This window comes from Asterias amurensis, chromosome 10 (genome assembly GCF_032118995.1).
Source record: "Asterias amurensis chromosome 10, ASM3211899v1".
In the NCBI taxonomy this organism is placed as follows: Eukaryota; Metazoa; Echinodermata; class Asteroidea; order Forcipulatida; family Asteriidae; genus Asterias; species Asterias amurensis.
Window position 1 is genome coordinate 20,816,783 of NC_092657.1, and position 20,050 is coordinate 20,836,832.

A 20,050-nucleotide genomic window follows, 5' to 3' on the forward strand; every position below is an offset into this window, starting at 1 on the left:
CGTCAGCAGCAAACGCTTATAAAATTCTGATTATGAAATTTCGATTTTCCACTTTAGGTGAAAATTAAAAGGCCAGGAAGGAGGAGTGAAACCACGATGCCCTTGGTTGGAAACTCGGTAATCGAACATGCAATCAATAGTGTACTGATGAAACCAACGCTGCTGCTGGAAAATTTATTTTGCTGTTTGTATCTCAAGATTATTGCACGGTGTTTCAAGTCAGTCTGACCATCTTTCTCATGGTGATAATTTGAGAGTATCAAAGATGAAGATGTTGCTGCTGATTGGGTTCTTGGTGTGGTGTACTGAAGGTAAATGACAATTTGTATTTGTTTTGTTTAAAGCCACTGGGGTGGATTTCACAAAGGTAGTCCTAACTTAGGACTAGTCCTAGGCAATGCTAAGAGATAGGACTGGTCCTAAGTTAGGACCAGTAACTCATCCCAGTAACTCAGTAACTTAGCATTGCCTAGGACTAGTCCTAAGTTAGGACTACCTTTGTGAAATCCACCCCTGGACACTTTCGGTAAACAGCATTAACCAAAGGCCCACACTTTGTATCACATATAAATAAAAAAAAACTGTAAAATTAGGCTCAATCCGTCATCGGAGTTGGGAGGAAAAAACGGGAAAACCCACCCTTGTTTCCGCACGTTTCGCCGTGTCATAACATGTGTTTAAAATAAATCCGTAATTCTCGTTATCGAAAATTTATAATAATTATCAATTCTCAATATGGAGAATCACGGATTTATTTTAATGGTTTTCTCAAAAAGTAAAGGATTACATGCATGAATATTTCCAGAGAAGTATTTCACCATTACCTTCTGTAAACACTTTAAGTTATTTGTGAATCTGTGAACTTGTATTTGTTTTATGTTCCGAAAGTGTCAAATGGCTTTAACCATGTAAATAAGCCACTTGCGAGTTAAATTGGAATAATGTCTGGTACAAAGATTTGCTTGGTCGGAATGTGTTATTATTATTGTTGTTGTTGTTGTTGTTGTTGTTGTTGTTGTTGTTGTTGTTGCTATGTCAAAAATGGTTCGGGGAAAGCTTTTGCCTAGTTATGTAAGAGACAATGAAGACCCATACACAGTTCTGGATGAATGTGTATGGCACAATGGTACCAGGGTTTGCTCATTTGGAGGTTGCTATACAAAAACTTGCCCTGAATCATGTGCCACAAAGCAACTGTCTCTATAGTCAGAGGAATTCAAATGTAAGCGGTAACTTGTAACTAAGCAAGTTATTGAAACAAAAACGTGAACTTAAAAATAATGAAAAATGAAACAGCATAATTAGGTATTATAACGGAACCATATCCACGAAAACGTTGAGTGTAACAATTTATAAATACATTTACATGCAACCCTATATTTAAAGGCAGTGTGACAATATTGGTAATTACTTAAATAGTTATCAGCAATAAATCTCATTTGTCAACGAGTAATGGGGAGAGGTTGATAGCATACAACATTGTGAGAAACAGCTCCTTCTGAAGTGACATCGAAAAAGAAGTAATTTTCCACGAAATTGATTTCGAGACGTCAAAATTTAGAATTTTAGGTCTCGAAATTAAGCATCTGAAAGCACACAACTTCGTGTGACAAGATTTTTATTTATTTCATAGTTATCTCGCAACTCCGTTGACCAGTCGAGCTAAAACTTTCACAGGTTTGTTATTTTATGCATGTTGAGATCCACCAAGTGAGAAGACTGGTCTTTGGCAATTACCAATAGTGTCCAGTGTCTTTAAGGACAATGTGTGAATTTGATTGCGTGTTGTTACAATTGATTTGTTTTTGTCCGATCTTGAATTGGAAATTATCTTTGCAGGGTCGAATTGCCGTGTGATAAAGGCCCTCGCCTTCGGCTCGGGCCTTTATCATACGGCAACTCGGCCCAGCCTGTTTCAACGACAGTGAAAGAACTAGTCGCTACCCTTTCACTCCCTAAAGGCCCGGTCGCACAGGCCCCGATAACGAGAACGCAAACGATAACGATAAAAATGCACGCTCCCGATTGGTTGAATGGCTCCTTGCAGAAAACGCCCACGTCATTCAACCAATCGAGGGCGTGCATTTTTATCGTTATCGTTTTCGTTCTCGTTATCGGGGCCTGTGTGACCGGGCCTTTAGTCTGTTTCAATGATATGGCCCCCTTCCCTTTTTCATGAAGCACTTATCTGCACCATTGGACAAGAACGTGATCCAGGGTCTGGTTTTCGTTACCGTTGGGTAATTCCTGAACCTGATCCATGCCAGTGCGCTACGATACGTGTTGGTGGTCTGAATACCCGTACACCTTACAGACCCTTCGTGGTTACATACATGGATACATTCATCCATAGTGATGACCAACAGGAGATTCAAACATGGCTTAACTGCACAAAGAAGATTCCAGGTAAATGACTACGTTTTAGTGATAAAAGCTGCTAGGGGGTCACTTTTTGGTTTGCTGTTAAAAAACTATGGAGTCTTCTTCGTCACAATTCCATTGAGGTGTCACTAGTTTCCAGTAATATTTTGAAAAGGGTGTTGTTAAAGACACTGGACACTATCGGTAATTGTCAAAGACTAGTCTTCCAACTTGGTGTATCTCAACATATACATAAAATAACCAACCTGTGGAAATTTGAGATTAAGTGGTCGTCGGAGTTGCGAGATAATAATGAAAGATAAAACACCCTTGTCACTCGAAGTTGTGTGCTTTTAGATGGTTGATTTAGAGACCTCAACTTCTAAACCTGAGGTCTCGAATTCGTGGAGAATTACTTCTTTCTTGTTTCTTCAAAGGGGGCCGTTTCTCACAATGTTTTATACTATCAACAGCTCCCCATTACTCGTTACCAAGTAAGGTGTTATGCTAATAATTATTTTGAGTAATTACCAATAGTGTCCACTGCCTTTAACTATCGTCTTAAATTTAATTACGTACAGAAAGTAAATTATGCATTCCTGGTAATAAAATAGCTGTACATAAATCTGCTATCGTTTTATTATCAGCTATTGAGAAACTCTTATGGAGATTTTAAACACCTTATATATCTTATGATAAAACTTGGAATAACATTGTAATAAAAATCGCGCAAAACATTCTTAAATACTGAAGCCTATTTAGGGACTGGTACAAATACCCTTCTCCCAAAAGTTGTTTGTCTTCCATCGATTTATTTTCTCACCAATTATTATTTCGTTCTCTCAAAATATTAATCCAAGCATTCTAAAACAAAATGATATGCAATTACTTTGTTAAACCCATGACGTATTTATTTGAGGAAAATCATTGTTAATTTGAGAGAAAAATAAGTCACCCAGAAATGACGTCAGTTAAATGTCAAGGATGTTATAACATCTTGTGGTTACTGTTGTTATCATTATTAACTGTGTTGTCTTTATGATGTAGTTTGTTCCATGAACCTCAGCATCCCTCTCGGTATGGAGAATGGTGACATTCTCGATACGGATCTCGATGCGTCGACGGCCTACCGTGGTAGTGAAGCCAGCAAAGCAAGGCTAAACATGGAAGGTACAGTTTTGAATGAAGGCAATATCTTAGTAAGCAAGAGTTGGGGGACAGACACAGCTACCCTCAACACGACCTTTTTCCTTTTATGCCAAGTTGCCCCATTTATTGGGAACTGCGCGGGTTCTTTGGTTGAATAGACCTTTTCGCAAATACTGGGGCGCGCGCGTAAAGCTTGGAATTAGGTGCATTGTGGTCTAGCTGATTACAAATTTGATTCATATATATCCCACAATGCACCTCATTCAACAGTCTGCGCTTGCGCATTGGTATTTGCGATAAGGTCTATGTACGCAGTGTGTCTGCTGCCACCACCGTTCTGAGGTTGTCCATAACAGACATTCTTTAAAAGTCCCCAGTAAAACTATACCAATAGTTATAATACTAGGATGCAAGCGTTTTTATATATTATACGCTGGGGGAAATAAACCCAGTCTCTAATAGCTAGTTGGTGGAAACTCTCTCAAAATGAGTATTACAAATACAAATACAAATACCTTCTATTATTATTATTATTATTTAGATTGACCTCTACCCTAAAAATCACCAGCAAGCAACTACACCAACACCAGCACCAACATTGCAACAGTTGAAAAACGAACTCCCCAGCTCTATTGACTGTATTCAATACAAATGTTTCTTTAGCTTAATGCCGATGCACAGCTAGCCTTTTGTCAATGGCCTTCGTGGCTTGGAAATCTTCGTAGAGCCGCGGTCCAAAGCGACTAATAAAGGGAGACCACAAACGCGAGTGGTGAATCGCGTGTGTGGTCTAGACTCATATTCCAGTCGTTTGTGACCGCGGCTCTACCAAGTTGTCCAAGCCACGAGGGCCTTGACAAAAAGCTAAAGCACATCACAAACTAAAACAACTGTATGTTTCATTATGGTGTTGTTTACCTCTTTATTGAAGCGTTTACCGCATGGTGCACGGCACTAGAAGACCCGATTCCATGGATACAGGTCAACTTCAAAGCTAGAGTGTCCATTACTGCTCTAATCACACAGGGACTCAGTCCTTACGCTTACATGGAAACCTACTATGTTAAGTACGGTGACTCTACAACCTCATGGACGCACGTGAGAACTTCCGACGGAACTGCTCAACTGGTAAGTACTGTACTTATAAAACTGTTATAATGGGAAACTTTTGGGACGCTTGGTGGCAGCAGACTTACCAGGTAAAATCCATTGTTCTCGGTCATGTGCGCACGCTCAGAACTACGTAAACAATGGAAATTTACCTGGGAAGTCTGCTGTATCTAGCATCCCAAAGTCTCCCATTCACATTTCTTAAACGCTTTGTCCTTATGATTGTTAACATCCCATGTAAGCCACTACCGGGTGTCTCAAAAAAAAACTATACACTTTTGAAATGCCTGCCAAATAAAAAATGTATGGTCCTGTGGGAAAAGGTTTTTATGTATGGATACCTTATGGATTCAACTTTCATATGACACCATAAAGTCCGAAAATAGTTCATGCTTGGGTGAGCACCGCTCACTGAAGAGTAGGTAACCGACATCTTGGAGTGGATTTTGTGAACTCCAAAGGACTTCTCACAAATTGGAAGACTTACACTGCGCAACCTACTCGTCAAGTGAGCACTTTTCATCCCCAGCATAAACTATTTTTAACTTTTTGGTGTCATGTGAAAATCGAGTCCATAAGCTAACCATACATTCACACCGTTTCCCCCAGATGAATATATTTATGTTTATTCGTCAGCCATTTATGAAGTGTATAGTTTCTTTTTGGACACCCTGTACAACCACACGCCTCGTTTGGACGAGAATTGTCTCTCCTATCTTAATGAAGAACTCAGCGGTTGACAACTATGAGGCGCCAAGTGTAAACTTGTTATTTAACGCAATTATTTACAAATAAAGCATTTTATAATATTAATAATGAATACGGTAGGTGGCCTTAGCTTTCGATCCAATCCTGACCTTCTTCAGAGGCATAAAACAAGTACAAACAAATACATATCCATTTATAGAAAAAGAGAGGGGAAAGGGATTAAGGAGAGGATCCAGAAAGAAGCGGGAAAAATATTATATATCATAGACAACCGTCATGTTCATTGTGTCTTTGTTTTTTGTTGTTAACAGTTCTCCGGTAATTCGGATGGAGATAGTCACGTGACCAACCAGTTTCCGTCAGTGCTGCTCGCCCAGTATATGCGCATCTACCCGGTTTCATGGACAGGTAGCTCCTGCTGTATGCGGTTTGAGGTGTTAGGATGTCGGTAAAGTAAATAGGTGTAGCTAATTTACCGATATCGTTTAAAACCACTCTAAAGTGGATGATATTAGGTCTAGTAATAAGAAGATCAACCTTAAACATCATTTTGTCAATCAATCAATCAATCAATCAATCAATCAATCAATCAATCAATCAATCAATCAATCAAAGGTCATTTGTAGAGCGCCAAAATCAAGAGTTTGTTTGAAGGCGCTGAGGCACAGTTGAATGGTTAGTAAGCTTGCTGGAACAGGTGAGTTTTAAGGAGTGTCTTGAACGAGGTGAGTGAGCTGGCATTTCTGATCTGTGTAGGAAGCGTATTCCACATTTTGGGGCCATGTACAGAGAATGAACTCTCTGCAAATGTCGAATAGCGAGTTCTGGGCACAACAAAAAGTGAGCATGAGGTAGTTGAACGAAGATGTCATTGTTGAGATCTTAGTTGTTGTCAAACAAAAAGTCATCACTCATTTTAATTATAGTCTGTGGGTGTTAAGTTTTAAAGACTCTGTACACTATTGGCTATTGTCAAAGACCAGTCCTCTCACTTGGTGTATCTCAACATATAACCTGTACAAAAATGAACTCATTTGGTCCTCAAAGTTGCGAGATAATTATGGAAGAAAAAAACACTCGTGTCACACAAAGTTGTGTGCTTTCAGATGCTTGATTTCGAGACCTCAAATTCTAAAGTTTTATGGCAAAAATTGTTTTGAGTATTTCACCAATAGTGTCCACTGCCTTTAAGGTGTTCTTAGGACACTATGAACTCTCATACACACCATACACAAAACAATGTGTTAAAATAAACATCAATATTTCCTTGTGAGTGTCAATTTACAGGACCTCTTTTGAACGAACATTGTTGGGACTAACATTGCTATTATTTGTTTTTCTTTTTTGAATTAATTTCCCTCTTTGGGTGTAGCTTTCCAATATATGTCCCCTCGGCTATGTTCTTGTCTATCCGTCATAATTTATAATGTCACACAATAATGATTGTGCCCTTGTCTTGAATATTCAAACATAATTATTCCACAACTTGTGCCCTTTGTCTTAATTGTTTACGCTAATACTTTAGAGCAGCAAGTCGTTTTTTAAAGCAGTTTTCAAAATTATAAATTGGATAATGTGGTAGAAGCAAAAGTCAATATACAGTTATTATATTAAAAGTCACTGTAATATTGTTCTCTTTGTAAAATTTTGAGTTTAACGAATCGGTTTTTAGTAGATGAATAGAATTTCAATGATTTTATCTTTATCTTCAAATTTGAGTGCGCTTTTGTAAGACCCACAATCCAGCAAAAATCGTGCGCCATTTGTTGAACCATTTTTACAGTTCGTGGTGTGTGACATATTAAACGAAGATGAGTTAAATATAACCACAACTAATTTAGTAGTGTTACCTCTGGTCGATTAATTTAAAGATATGCTCACATTCTTCAAATTGTTTTATACTTTACAAAAAATATTACTTATTTAACAAAAAAGGGGAACGAATTGAAACAACATTGATGTACTGTGTTGTAGTTTTAAATAATCACTCATGTGAAATAGTTTGAAAGGACCATTCAAAGGTTGACTTCACAAACTTTGATTCTTTCACTACTGAGGAGTCGTTTTAGAAATAAACTTAAATATCATTATTATTATTTTTTTTTTGACGTTTGCAGAATGTAAATTATAATGAACAATGGAGCAACAGTGAGGCATTGAGGCAAAAGGAAGACTACAATAAAACGAAACTAAAACAAATGAGCATGACTTATCAACTAAATATTATACAAATTAGGAAGTACATTTTGTTAACAATATATCTAGATAAACTTGAATTTAAATGATTCTTAACAGTGGGTCAACACTCGCCCTTCGAATTGAAGCATCATTCAAGTCAGAAAGTGTTTGCTTGATAGCGGAAGCATATTAATTATATTTATTATTCTGTTTTATATCGTTATTAGATTCGCCGGAATTTGTTTAGGATGGAAGTAATTGCTTGTGATTGAACTTAACGTTTCATAAGGTGTTTAGAATTCTCTTTGGGCGCTTTTTAAAGGAACGTTACAAAATTGGTAAGAAACAAAAATCGTGAAGATCACAGATTTACATAAAATTTACATGGTCTAATAATATAGTGTTTCGCGTTTGGAGTTTATCGCTCAGTGAGCGTTTTATTCATTTTTGTTTGGCGTCGATGCAATGTAAAATGTAAACGGTTTTTCACTATTCTCTCGTGACCCAGATGGCCGATCGATCTCATACTTCTACAGGTTTGTCAGTTTATGTACAAGGTGGATTACATGAAGTGCTATTTACAACTTGTTTGCTAGTAAAACCAATTGTGCAACGCTCTTTTAAGGACTTTAGTTGTAACTGAAATGTTTGCACCGATAGTCAAGCTGTATTCCTTACTTGGCAACGACCAATAGTAACATATGTAGGTATTAAAGACAGTGGACACTATTGGTAATTGTCAAAGACCAGTCTTCTCACTTGGTGTATCTCAACACATGCATAAAATAATAAACCTGTGAAAATTTGAGCTCAATCGGTCATCGAACTTGCGAGATAATAATGAAAGAAAATAACACCCTTGTCACATGAAGTTGTGTGCATTTAGATGGTTGAACTCGAGACCTCAAGTTCGAAATCTGAGGTCTCGACATCAAATTCGCGGAAAATTACTTCTTTCTCGAAAACTACAACACTTCAGAGGGAACCGTTTCTCACAATGTTTTATACCATCAAACTCTCCCCGTTACTCGTAACCAAGAAAGGTTTTCTGCTAATAATTATGTTGAGTAATTACCAATAGTGTCCCCTGCCTTTAAGGACTTTAGTTGTAATTGAAATGTTGACACCGATAGTCAAGCTGCTATTCCTTACTTAGCAACGACCAATGGTAACATATGGTAACATATGTAGGTATTTAAAAATACCACTCGGTTGGGATTCAAACTCACGCCCAAGTTTGTAAGAGTAGAATAAAACAAATATTGTTATCTAGAGCTATCAGGTATAACCACGTAACTATTCTCCTTTGAAGTCGTAGTGGCTCTCTCTCGCTCGCAAAAAAAAAAAAATGGTTTGGTCTCGACGTTTCAAACATTTTACTCATATTAAAGGCAGTGGACACTATTGGTAATTACTCAAAATAATAATGGGAAAAAAAACTTGCTTGGTGACGAGTATTGGGAGATGTTGATGGTATAAAACATTGTGAGAAACAGCTCCCTCTGAAGTGCCATAGTTTTAGAGAAAAACGTAATTTTCCGTGAATTTGATTTCGATACCTCAGATTTAGAACTTGAGGTCTCGAAATCAACCATCTAAACGCACACAACTTCGTGTGACAAGGGTGTTTTTTCTTTCATTATCATCTCGCAAGTTCAAAGACCAATTGAGCTCAAATTCTTACAGTTTTGTTATTTTATGCTAATATTGAGATACACCAACTGTGAAGGCTAGTCTTTGACAATAACCAATTGTGTCCACTGCCTTTAAGGATACAGCAGATAGTTATAACATATTTGAAGGCGTCAAGTACCTGTTCCTTATTGCTTATTCTTATGTTTAAAGACACTGGACACTATTGGTAATTGTCAAAGACAAGTCTTCTCACTTAGTGTATCTCAACATATGCATAAATAACAAACCTGTGAAAATTTGAGCTCAATTGGTGGTCTAAGTTGCGAGGTAATAATGAAAGAAAAAACATCCTTGTCACACGAAGTTGTGTGCTTTTAGATGGTTGATTTCGAGACCTCAAATTCTAAATCTGAGGTCTCGAAATCAAATTCGTGGAAAATTACTTCTTTCTCGAAAATTACGTCCTTTCAGAGGGAGCCGTTTCTCACATAGTTGTATACTATCAACCCTCCCACCATGACTTGTCACCAAGTAAGGTTTTATGCTAATAATTATTTTGAGTAATTACCAATAGTGGCCACTGCCTTTAACAAATAATGTAAAACAAATTATTTAGTTAGTATTGATATTTTTCAAGAATATAAAAAAAAATTGTCGAAGGAACATGTGGGAGACAAGTACACTGCCATTTCAATTACGTGCACATCTCATAATTTAATTAGCTTTTTAATAAATCTTTTTAAGGATAATACTCAGAATATGTATTCTGCTCGTTCATAATTAGACAGTTTGGCACAGTAAATTAATTGTTTACTAATTTTAGTTATACGCAAGTACTTAATTAGTAAAAACACAATTTGCACCAAGCTATCTCATAAAAATTAATACTAAAACACATGCACCCCCAAAAAGTGGCCTGTCTGTGTTTTTGTTTGTCTCTCGTCAAAATGTATGCCGTTTTTTTAATAGTTTTGTTTAGATCATTCGGGAAATGCATTTTAAAATCTCCCGGATCAGAATTCACCCCGATATGAGTTCTTTAGTGCCTTACCTAAATGAGTTGGGGGGGGGGGGGGGGCCTTAATTCAAAATGTTCCAGAGTCAAATTGAAGCTTAATCAGAGTTAAAATCGAACTTGTAACCACCCAATCCGATCCGGAACTGGGTGAGCCCTCTGAGACGTGGAACAGGGGGTTTATAGTCTGTATTTGTTAGTGAAATTTCATTATTGTTTTAAACTACCCTCACAAAATAATCTAAGCCTCAGAGAGGGAATCTCCATATTTATCCTATTTTAATAACGTTTTTTTTTTTTTTTTTTTTTTTTTTCCAAAGAGAACCATGGGTCGATTTCACAAATAGATAAGGACTAGTCCTAACTTAGGGCTGGATCTGAGATATTTTAATATCTCCTAGAACTAGCCCTAAGTTAAAACAGTTTAGGGCAAGTCCTCCTAAGTTAGGACGAGTAACTCTTCCTAACTCGAGATAAGACTATAGTCTTAACTCTTTGTGAAGTCCACCCCTGCCGTCGATTTTACCAAACTCTTCCTATTTAGGATAAAGTTTAGGACTTATTGGCAGTGGACACTATTGGTAATTACTCAAAATACAAATTAGCATAAAACCTTATTTGGTAAAAAGTAATAGGGAGAGATTGATGGTATAAAACATTGTGAGAAACGGCTCCTTCTAAAGTGCCATAGTTTTTGCGAAAGAAGTAATTTTCCACGAATTTGATTTCGAGACCTCAGATTTAGAACTTGAGGTCTCGAAATCAACCATCTAAACGCACACCCCTTCGTGTGACAAGGGTGTTTTTTTTTCTTTCATTCATATCTCGCAAGTTCGATGACCGATTGAGCTCAAATTTTCACAGGTTTGTTATTTTATGTATATGTTGAAAAACACCAACTATGAAGGCTAGTCTTTGACAATAACCAATTGTGTCCACTGCTTTTAAGACGAGTTCAGTTCCGTATCCGAAGACGTTTAAGGAACACGTTGCCTTGGATCGGTCGAGTTGGTCTTTGAAAAGCGTTTGTAACCGTTTTTTATAAAATGCATATGGGTAGAAAGATGTTGTAAAAGTAGAATACAATGATCTACACAAACATGCCTCGAAATTGCGTGGTTTTCCTTTTACCTTGTCGACTAACACGTCGGCCATTTATGGGGGTCAAAATTTTGACTCCCATAAATGGCCGACCATGTTAGTTCGCACAGTAGAAGGAAAACCACGCAATTTCGAGGCAAACTTGTGTGGATCATTGTATTCTACTTTTAAAACATCTTTCCAACCATATGCATTTTATAAAAAACGGTTACAAACGCTTTTGTTTTGACCAACTCGACCGATCCAAGGCAACGTGTTCCTTTAAGGGACGCACTCAACCCAACCTAAGTTAGGACGGGTTACTCGTCCAAACTCGAGATAGGATTAATCCTAGCGTTTCGTGAAATCGGCTGCGGTCCACTTAAAGGCAGTGGACACTATTGGTAATTACTCAAAATAATTATTAATGGGGAGAGGTTGATAGTATAAAACATTGTGAGAAACGGCTCCCTCTGAAGTGCCATAGTTTTCGAGAAAGAAGTAATTTTCCACCAATTTGATTTCGAGACCTCAGATTTAGAACTTGAGGTCTCGAATTCAACCATCTAAACGCACACAACTTCGCGTGAAAATAGAAGTCTTTAAAGGCAGTGGACACTATTGGTAAATACTCAAACCAATTATCAGTATAAAACCTTACTTCCTAACGAGTTAGGGGGAGAGGTTGATTGTATAAAACAGTTGGAAACAGCCCCCTCTGAAGAGTGACGCAGCTTTCGCAAAAGAAGTAATTTTCCACAAAATTAATTTTCAAGACCTCAAGTTTAGAATTTGAGTTCCCGAAATCAAGCATCTAAATGATAGCTATCTCGCAACTTTTACGACCAATTGAGCTAAACTAGTTTACAGGTTTGTTATTTTATGCATACGTTGAGATACACCAGGTAAGAAGACTGGTCTTTGACATTTACCAATAGTGTCCAGTGTCTTTAAAGTAGGAGGAGGGTATCATTTATTTTCGACCATAATCGGGATGGAATCTTTCTCTACCAGACCCTTTCCCTTGCAAACCGTTTGTAACATGAACTGAGCATCCCTTTTTTTGTATGTTTGTTTGTTTTCTGCCCCCCCCCCACAAAAAAAAAAACTAAAATAATAAAAATCATTTACACTTGGATGCGGCAGTTACACTCATATACATGTCAATGGGAGACTTTTGGGACGCTTGGTGGCAGCAGACTTACCAGGTAAAATCCATTGTTTTCAGTAATGTGCGCATGCTCGGAACTACGTAAACAATGGACATTTACCTGGTAAGTCTGCTGCCACCTAGCGTTCCAAAGTCTCACATTAGCTTTCGGGAAAGACTCTCCCAGGGTCGATCTGTTAGTTTATCAACTAATGCTACAAACAAAATTATGAGGCAGTTTAATTTTCGCTCAAGGTAAGATGAATATATAACCAGAGGTAATTTGCCTATGTGAGTTTGACAAATTCCAACAAAACAAGCATATAGTTGGTTTGCGGTAAGACCATGTGTTTATCTACTTTCAGGTAGAGTTGTTTCATTAGAGAACTGTCTTGCTGTAATATACTTTACTACCGCGGAGTAGATTTATCAGATTGTTCAGGAGACTTCTAATTTCTGAAAATAAATGCCCTGCTTTTTAGCTAGTAAATACATACATCCATACATACAACTAAATATTTATATAGCGCCTTTACATCAAGATAAAAGCGCTGGAATGAGCAAGACCATGGAACTATAAATACAACAAATTACATCTGATACAAGTGAGTTTTTAGATATTTTTTTGAACAAAGGCAAAGAGTTACAATTCTTGATGCGTACTGGGAGGGTGTTCCAATATTCACGGAGCAATAAAGGAAAAAGTCCGGTTGTGAGCAGGGCCCAATTTCATAGAGCTGCTTAAGCACAAAATTTTGCTTAAGCAAAAAAAATTTAATGCTTAGTAAAATCAGATTACCGGCCAAGACTCCACTCAATTGTTATGCTAAGTAAACAACAGCTATTCTACCAGTCACAAGCAATGTATATGTCATGAAATTTAGTCCAGTAATATGTGTAAAATAAGCAAGCTATTTTCGTGCTTGAGCAATTTTTTTGCTTTTGGTGGGGACTACTACTTAGCCTATATGATCGTTATTAACTATAGTAACACTGCCGTGGATTGGGTTCTTAAATTGGTCCCAGCGTTTAGACTAGCCTGATCTTGCCATCGTCAGGAGACTGTCGAGCATAACTCCAACCGGGGCATGTAGCCCCAGCGAAAGACTCTGCTAGGGTTAAAACTACAGACCTTTTACTTTAGATGCAGTAATTTTCGCTCAAGGTAAGACGAATAGATACTAAGAGAAAATTTGCCTAAAAGTGAGTTTGACTAATTTCAACAAGTCAAGCGTAACTCAAACAAGGACAATGCTGTCATCCTAATTAATGTACAAAGGCTTTCAGCGACTCTCAGTTATAAAGTGAGACTTTTGTAATTAGCAAATTACAAATTGATGTAAGGATATTTTTTAACCAACAGGAGGTAATTTTTTTTACAACGTGAGTTTGGCTGATTGCAACAAGCCAAGCGAAACTCCAACATGGATAAATGCTTTCAACAAATTAACATACAATTAGGCTTTCAGCGACTCCAAAATTAGAAAATTACATGTTGATGGGAAGAACCACAGAGGAGCCACAAAGGCGTTTACACTTCGATACGAACACACGTACATCTACGATTGCTGACCGTGGCACGTGCAATGAAAATGTGGGTTCAACATTACAAAACTTTTGTTCTATTACTGTTCACCACTGCATCATATGCTGGTAAGATACACAACCATATAATTTGCATCGTATATATCGAGTAGCTGGTGCCGAATTTTGATAATTATGTTTACACTTCTGTTTTTTTGTTTTTTATTATCGATTACAAAATTAAGCCACAACCTCTAGGTTTTTAAAAACTATATAGAAACACTTTTGACATTAACGACGTACGTCAAAATGACAATACTTTGACGTAATGTATGGGAGATTGCTAATTTTAATACCTCCACGCTGCAACAAAGCGGCCATACAAATTTGAGCTCCAAACTATGACGTAACAAGAGTGATGACGTGACCGAGCTTTTCGCAAATCCTTTAGAAAAGCACTGAATAATTTTGTTTTAAAATTAAAACTGTGCACCGCACCCATGAAATTAACTCGACGTTTTTAAATAATGAACACCATTACACCCCATCGACCTTTCATTGTTCATTCCTTGCTATTGTTATTGTCTTCCTTAGCGATAGTTTACCTGATTGGCCAAGAGCCTGACCCTGGATCAAGCAAGAAGTTTCGATGGGTCATCCCAGTGATATACCCATGTAGTTGCACTAAAGCTTCAACTGGGTGTCATGAACACCATTACACCCTATCGACATTACATTGTTGATCCCTTGCTATTGTTATTGTCTTCCTTAGCGATGGTTTGCTTGATTGGTCAAGAGCCTGACCCCAACTCGAGTCAAAAGCTCCGATGGGTCATCCCAGTGGTAGACCCATGTAGTTGCACTGAGCTTCAACTGGGTGGCAGGAACACCATTACACCATATCGACCTTTCAACGTCAATTATTTCGATGTTATCAACGGGTGACATCAAACAATGGCTCAATTGTTCAGGTAATGTTTTTTTAAAAATATAAATACCGTAATATATTTTGGTATCCATATTAATGTTCTGATTACCGCCGATCTTTGCTCTTACGGTGACCATCCGCAGAATACGTGCAAGTGCCGAATTTCTGCGCTGGCTGTGTAAGCAAAAAATAATGCCTTTGTAAAAAACGCACGCGCACAAGCTAAAATTCTCCGCTATCCCGAAAAATACACTTGACGTAAGCACAGAATGCTCTGCTTCCGCAAGCGCTGATTCTTTGCTTACGGTTAGCGGAGCCATGACATTTGGCTCTTGGTAGTTCATGTCTTTCAATTTTCCAGAGGAGTGTCAACACTCGTGCTTTAATATGTGTGTACAATTTGTAGAGTTTGCAAACAACAATATTTTAGGAAAGACCCTAGCCTGAACGTCTGACGTCATTCTTCGAGGCTCGTGAATAACGCCAGAGACCGGCCAAAAACCGGCGTGTGGTTTGACCTTTGACCTCTCATAGAGATACGCACAAATTATACAACATTACCAAGCAAGTACCGTATCCACCATGCTTGTACTGTATACATACTACCACACATGTGGACACACACGTGCGGACGACCGAAAGTAAGCTTTCCATATCTGTGTTTTGATTGGCCAACCGAGGTGACCTCAGACCAATCAAAACAAACCCAGCTACGGTAGCTTTCAGTCACTGCATTTATCCAATGGTATCATTATACCCAATGGAATCACTGGATCTGAATAGCTGGTACCTGTCTTTATCCTTGCGGATAAAGACAGGTACCCAGTCTAGAAAGACCCCGGAAACTGACATGGGCTGGTGGAGGAGGAGGATTCAAGAGAGGGCGCTTTCAGAAGAAGTTTGTATACAATTTGCCAAAGTGACCGAATCTTTGGAGGACAGAATCACCTACTATACACCGGACCGAAGCCTAGCGTGTGAACTGAGTTTCAAAGTCCCTATTCGACCGTGTGGGTTCTGCCAACAAAAATGTTTCCTTCCACGTCTAAACCCTATATTTCTTCATTGTTTTCTCTTTAAAAAAAAGTTGCGATGTTTACATTAGGATGCTGTGCCGATTAAAAAAATGCTAACTTAGATTGAGAAAAAAAAAAGTATACTAAAAATAACAACTGCCTTTGGCGGCTCGGTCGTCTAGTTGGTTGGTAAATGCTTTATTGCAAAGGTCGTGGGTTCAAATCCAACCCAAGTAATTTACCTGTGATTTTTTTTAACATAACTCAGGAAAATATTGAGTATGCAGTGCTAACACACTTCGGTGTAAATGGGTTAAACCAAAGAATAATACTAACAGTTGTATAAGAAAGTACATTTGCATTTTACTTTCCAGAACGAGCTCAGCTCCCCAATGTCATTCTTCATCGAAGTCTTGGAGCAAAGCGAGACAATGACATCCCATGTAGGAACCAATCGGTGAATCCCAACGGGTATGAAGTCAGAGGGAACCCTGACCTCGTGAAGATGGTTCCTGGTTCTGACGTAGCTGATCACACATGCGCAGTGTATGCTCAGTCAGGTTCATACCTAGATCTTGGTGACTTTAAAGACACCTGTATCTCCGACCCTGGTCTCTGTGAATCTATGACGTGGTCTATATGGCTCAAGATAGATACGTCATCGGGCTTCACTGGCAACCGTTACTACATCAGCTCAGGGGGACAAACGAGTCAGGCTCCAGGGATGGCTTTTGTGTACACCAATTTATAGTAACACAGAGAAACCGAAGTTTTGCTTTGTATATCATGTTAAGAAAACAAAGAATACCGCTTAACAAATGGTTTCACATGGTGATACAAATTGACAATGTTGTCGTAGAAGGCGCATTATTGATGTATGTTGATGGCGTCTTAATTGAACCTGATAACACAGCAGCTATTAGCATATCTGAGCTGTCACCAGACAGTTGCACCAAGTTATACTTAGGCATGGTTAATACATGTAACACGATTTACCAATCTACTAAATGGGGTGGCTCTGCTGCATACAGTCATCTGACGGTGTTTGACGGTCGACTCACTCCAAAACAGATCGAAGACTTGTATGAATCGGGACTTTCATTACAGGATTAAATCGGATCTGACAAAAGGTCATTAATTACACTTTACAATTTAAGACGAAGTGAACAAAAAAGCAAATTCCAGTCGTGCAAAAAGCTTTTATTATTAGGCAAAAACCAATGACCTTTGTCAGGAAGAGAACTACAGCATCTGATGTTATTAGGTAAAGCGTTCCAAAGTTTAGGAGCACAAGCGGAAAAGGCACGATCGCCGTACGATGAGGAAGTTCTAGGGATAGTTAAAAGGGACTTAGCAGATGAACGAAGAGTGCGAGAGGGTAACAATACCATGGCAGTTTTCGTTATTGTATTGTTGCTTTTATTAATGTATTTATTTATTTATTTATTTATTTATTTACTTCTTATTTACCCTGGAGAAACCTTTCAGTGAAACCTCTCAGTTTTACATAGATGCCCAGCAGCAACATACACATTAAAATGTTAAATATGTATTAATATTAAAATATATTTAAAAAAAACATTAATTAGTATTAAAAATATAAAAACAGTCAAATATTATATTAGCCGTTTTGGTTGTATAAATACAGCAAAAAAAAAAAGACAGGTGAACGGTTTAATCAGTGATATCAATGATTTTGTTTTTGTTGGATTTTGATTTGACATTTCAAAACCTCCTAAACTCATTGTAAAATCATTGAGAGAAAAATGTGCAAATCAGATTTTCGTACCACAGCATTCCAGACTGTTTCATGCAAAGATAAGTCAAGAGACTCGACGGCGGTTCAAGAACCAATAGAGCCAGTTTAATTAGGCAGAAATATCAAGTCCTACAAAAACAAGCATGAAGGTAACGGACATTTTCGGCAGTCAGATTTTGCCTAGTATCATTAAAGGCAGTGGACACTATTGGTAATTGTAAAAGCTTTCACATTTGGTGTATCTCAACATATGCATAAAATGACTAACCTGTGAAAATTTGAGCTCAATCGGTCATCAAATTCGCGAGATAACAATGAAAGAAAAAACACCCTTGTCACAAGAGGTTGTGTGCGTTTAGATGGTTGATTTCGATACCTTAAGTTCTAAATCTGAGGTCTCGAAATCAAGTTCGTGGAAAATTACTCCTTTTTCGAAAACTATGGCACTTCAGAGGGAGTCGTTTCTCACAATGTTTTACACCATCAACCTCTCCCCATTACTCGTCACCAAGAAAGGTTTTATGCTAACAATTATTTTGAGTAATTACCAATAGTGTCCACTGCCTTTAATGTTATGGTCAAAACCAAAGACCAGCTACGTTCAGAGTTTATAAAAAGCTTTGAAGGAATTATCGCAAAGATCTTTGGAACAGCCAAAATATTTACTGACAAATCACAGAGGTTTTTAAATACCTAACGAAGCGGGTGTGTTTGTTGGGACTGGAAGTTCAAAGGATTTACTGCGTGTATCTGGATGGCCTAAAAAAACACCCGATATGTATAGCTGAGTGTTTAAGAAAAGATTTGTTCTTAATGTACGTATAAACCATAGATAAGTAAATAGCATCGAACATATTGTCGAATGATGAAAATAGATTGTTAAAAGAGATTGTAATGTAACAGCTTCCAACCATTTTCATGTTACTGTAGAGTATCGACGTTTCGTCAATTTGATGTTCTCAAGCATTGATACCAAAAACACGTGCTTTGAAGATATTTACTGAAATAATCAAGGTGTTTTTTAATACTTTGTATCGGTAGCAAAAAGTTTAATAAAAAAGGTTGAAACCAAAAGCCAGATAATTATTTGGACAACACAGATTTAAAGAAAGTAATGATTACACATAGTTGTAAGAAAAGCAAAGCTATTTACTCGAATAATCAAAAGTGTGTTTTTAAATTATTTAAGAAGTGGAAGTCAACTGTGTGGACCCGAAACTTAAAGGAACTGTTGGTTTTTATCTGTATGACCAGCACAACATATCAGATATGTAAACTGAGTGTTTAAGAAAGGACTTTTTATGTAACTAAGATATATTTTAAATCTAACTCATTTTCGTAATGTTAATGTGCACTATCCGTAGATTAGCCAATTACATCGAATATCACAGTTTAATAACTACAAACATTAACTCATCCAGGGTCACGATTGCAGAACTACGAAATTTAACAGACTCAGTTATATGGACACGAAATCTAAAACGACTTAATTGTGTTTAAAGGAACACGTTGCCTTGGATCGGACGAGTTGGTCAAAACAAAAGCGTTTGTAACCGTTTTTTTTTATAAATGCATATGGTTGGAAAGATGTTTTAAAAGTAGAATACAATGATCCACACAAGTTTGCCTCGAAATTGCGTGGTTTTCTTTCTACTGTGCGAACTAACATGGTCGGCCATTTATGGGGGTCAACAATTTGACCCCCATAAATGGCCGACGTGTTAGTCGACGAGGTAAAAGGAAAACCGTGCAATTTCGAGGCATGTTTGTGTGGATCATTGTGTTCTACTTTTACAACATCTTTCTACCCATATGCATTTTATAAAAAAACGGTTACAAACGCTTTTCAAAGACCCACTCGACCGATCCAAGGCAACGTGTTCCTTTAATCTGCTGGAAAAAAAATTATCATAAAATAATGTTCGTTGGAGGAATGTTTGGAAGTGTTGCGGCCGAGCGGTTCGTTTAGCACCGAATTCAAACTATGGTGTTTCTGGTCACTTGTGTACTTGAAGACACTAGACACTATTGGTAATTGTCACAGACCAGTGTTCTCACTTGGTCAATCTCAATATATGCATAAAATAACAAACCTGTGAAAATTTGAGAAGCTATATAAGAAGCCACACTTATTGTTATTATTATTAAGTTCGAATGTACTTTTTGAAAATGTAGTTTCTCTATTTAATTCATCCAGTTGTTTAAATCTAAATTGTATATTAATCGTTTTCATAATAGAATAATAACTTCTTGGTTGACTAAAAACATTCACTCATCCAGATCAGATTTCAGAACAAACCAAGCGGTCTCTAAGCATCAAATTATTTTGATAATATCATAAGAGTTTTTGGTTCAAATATTGGTAATGTTTTGAGTATTATTTGGTTAGACACTTAAAGGCAATGGACACTATTGCTAATTATTCAAAATAAGTGTA

At 37.5% G+C, this 20,050-nt stretch overlaps 1 protein-coding gene across 1 annotated transcript; it reads left to right on the forward strand.

Moving 5' to 3' along the window:
• The first annotated feature begins 265 nt into the window (after positions 1–265).
• On the forward strand, positions 266–16,605 carry LOC139942794 (uncharacterized). The gene is made up of 3 exons (XM_071939573.1): positions 266–311; positions 2,182–2,406; positions 16,235–16,605. The coding sequence occupies exons 1-3, from the start codon at positions 266–268 to the stop codon at positions 16,603–16,605; spliced, it is 642 nt and encodes a 213-aa protein (XP_071795674.1).
• The last annotated feature ends 3,445 nt before the right edge of the window (positions 16,606–20,050 follow it).

What these genes read in the sequence shown, in the direction of transcription:
- LOC139942794 (XM_071939573.1), top strand. Translation starts at nt 266, where the DNA reads ATGAAGATGTTGCTGCTGATTGGGTTCTTGGTGTGGTGTACTGAAG. An exon ending in CTTGGTGTGGTGTACTGAAG is followed by an intron (nt 312 to 2,181) that starts GTAAATGACAAT and finishes TTTTTCATGAAG; the next exon opens with CACTTATCTGCACCATTGGA. An exon ending in CTGCACAAAGAAGATTCCAG is followed by an intron (nt 2,407 to 16,234) that starts GTAAATGACTAC and finishes TTCCAGAACGAG; the next exon opens with CTCAGCTCCCCAATGTCATT.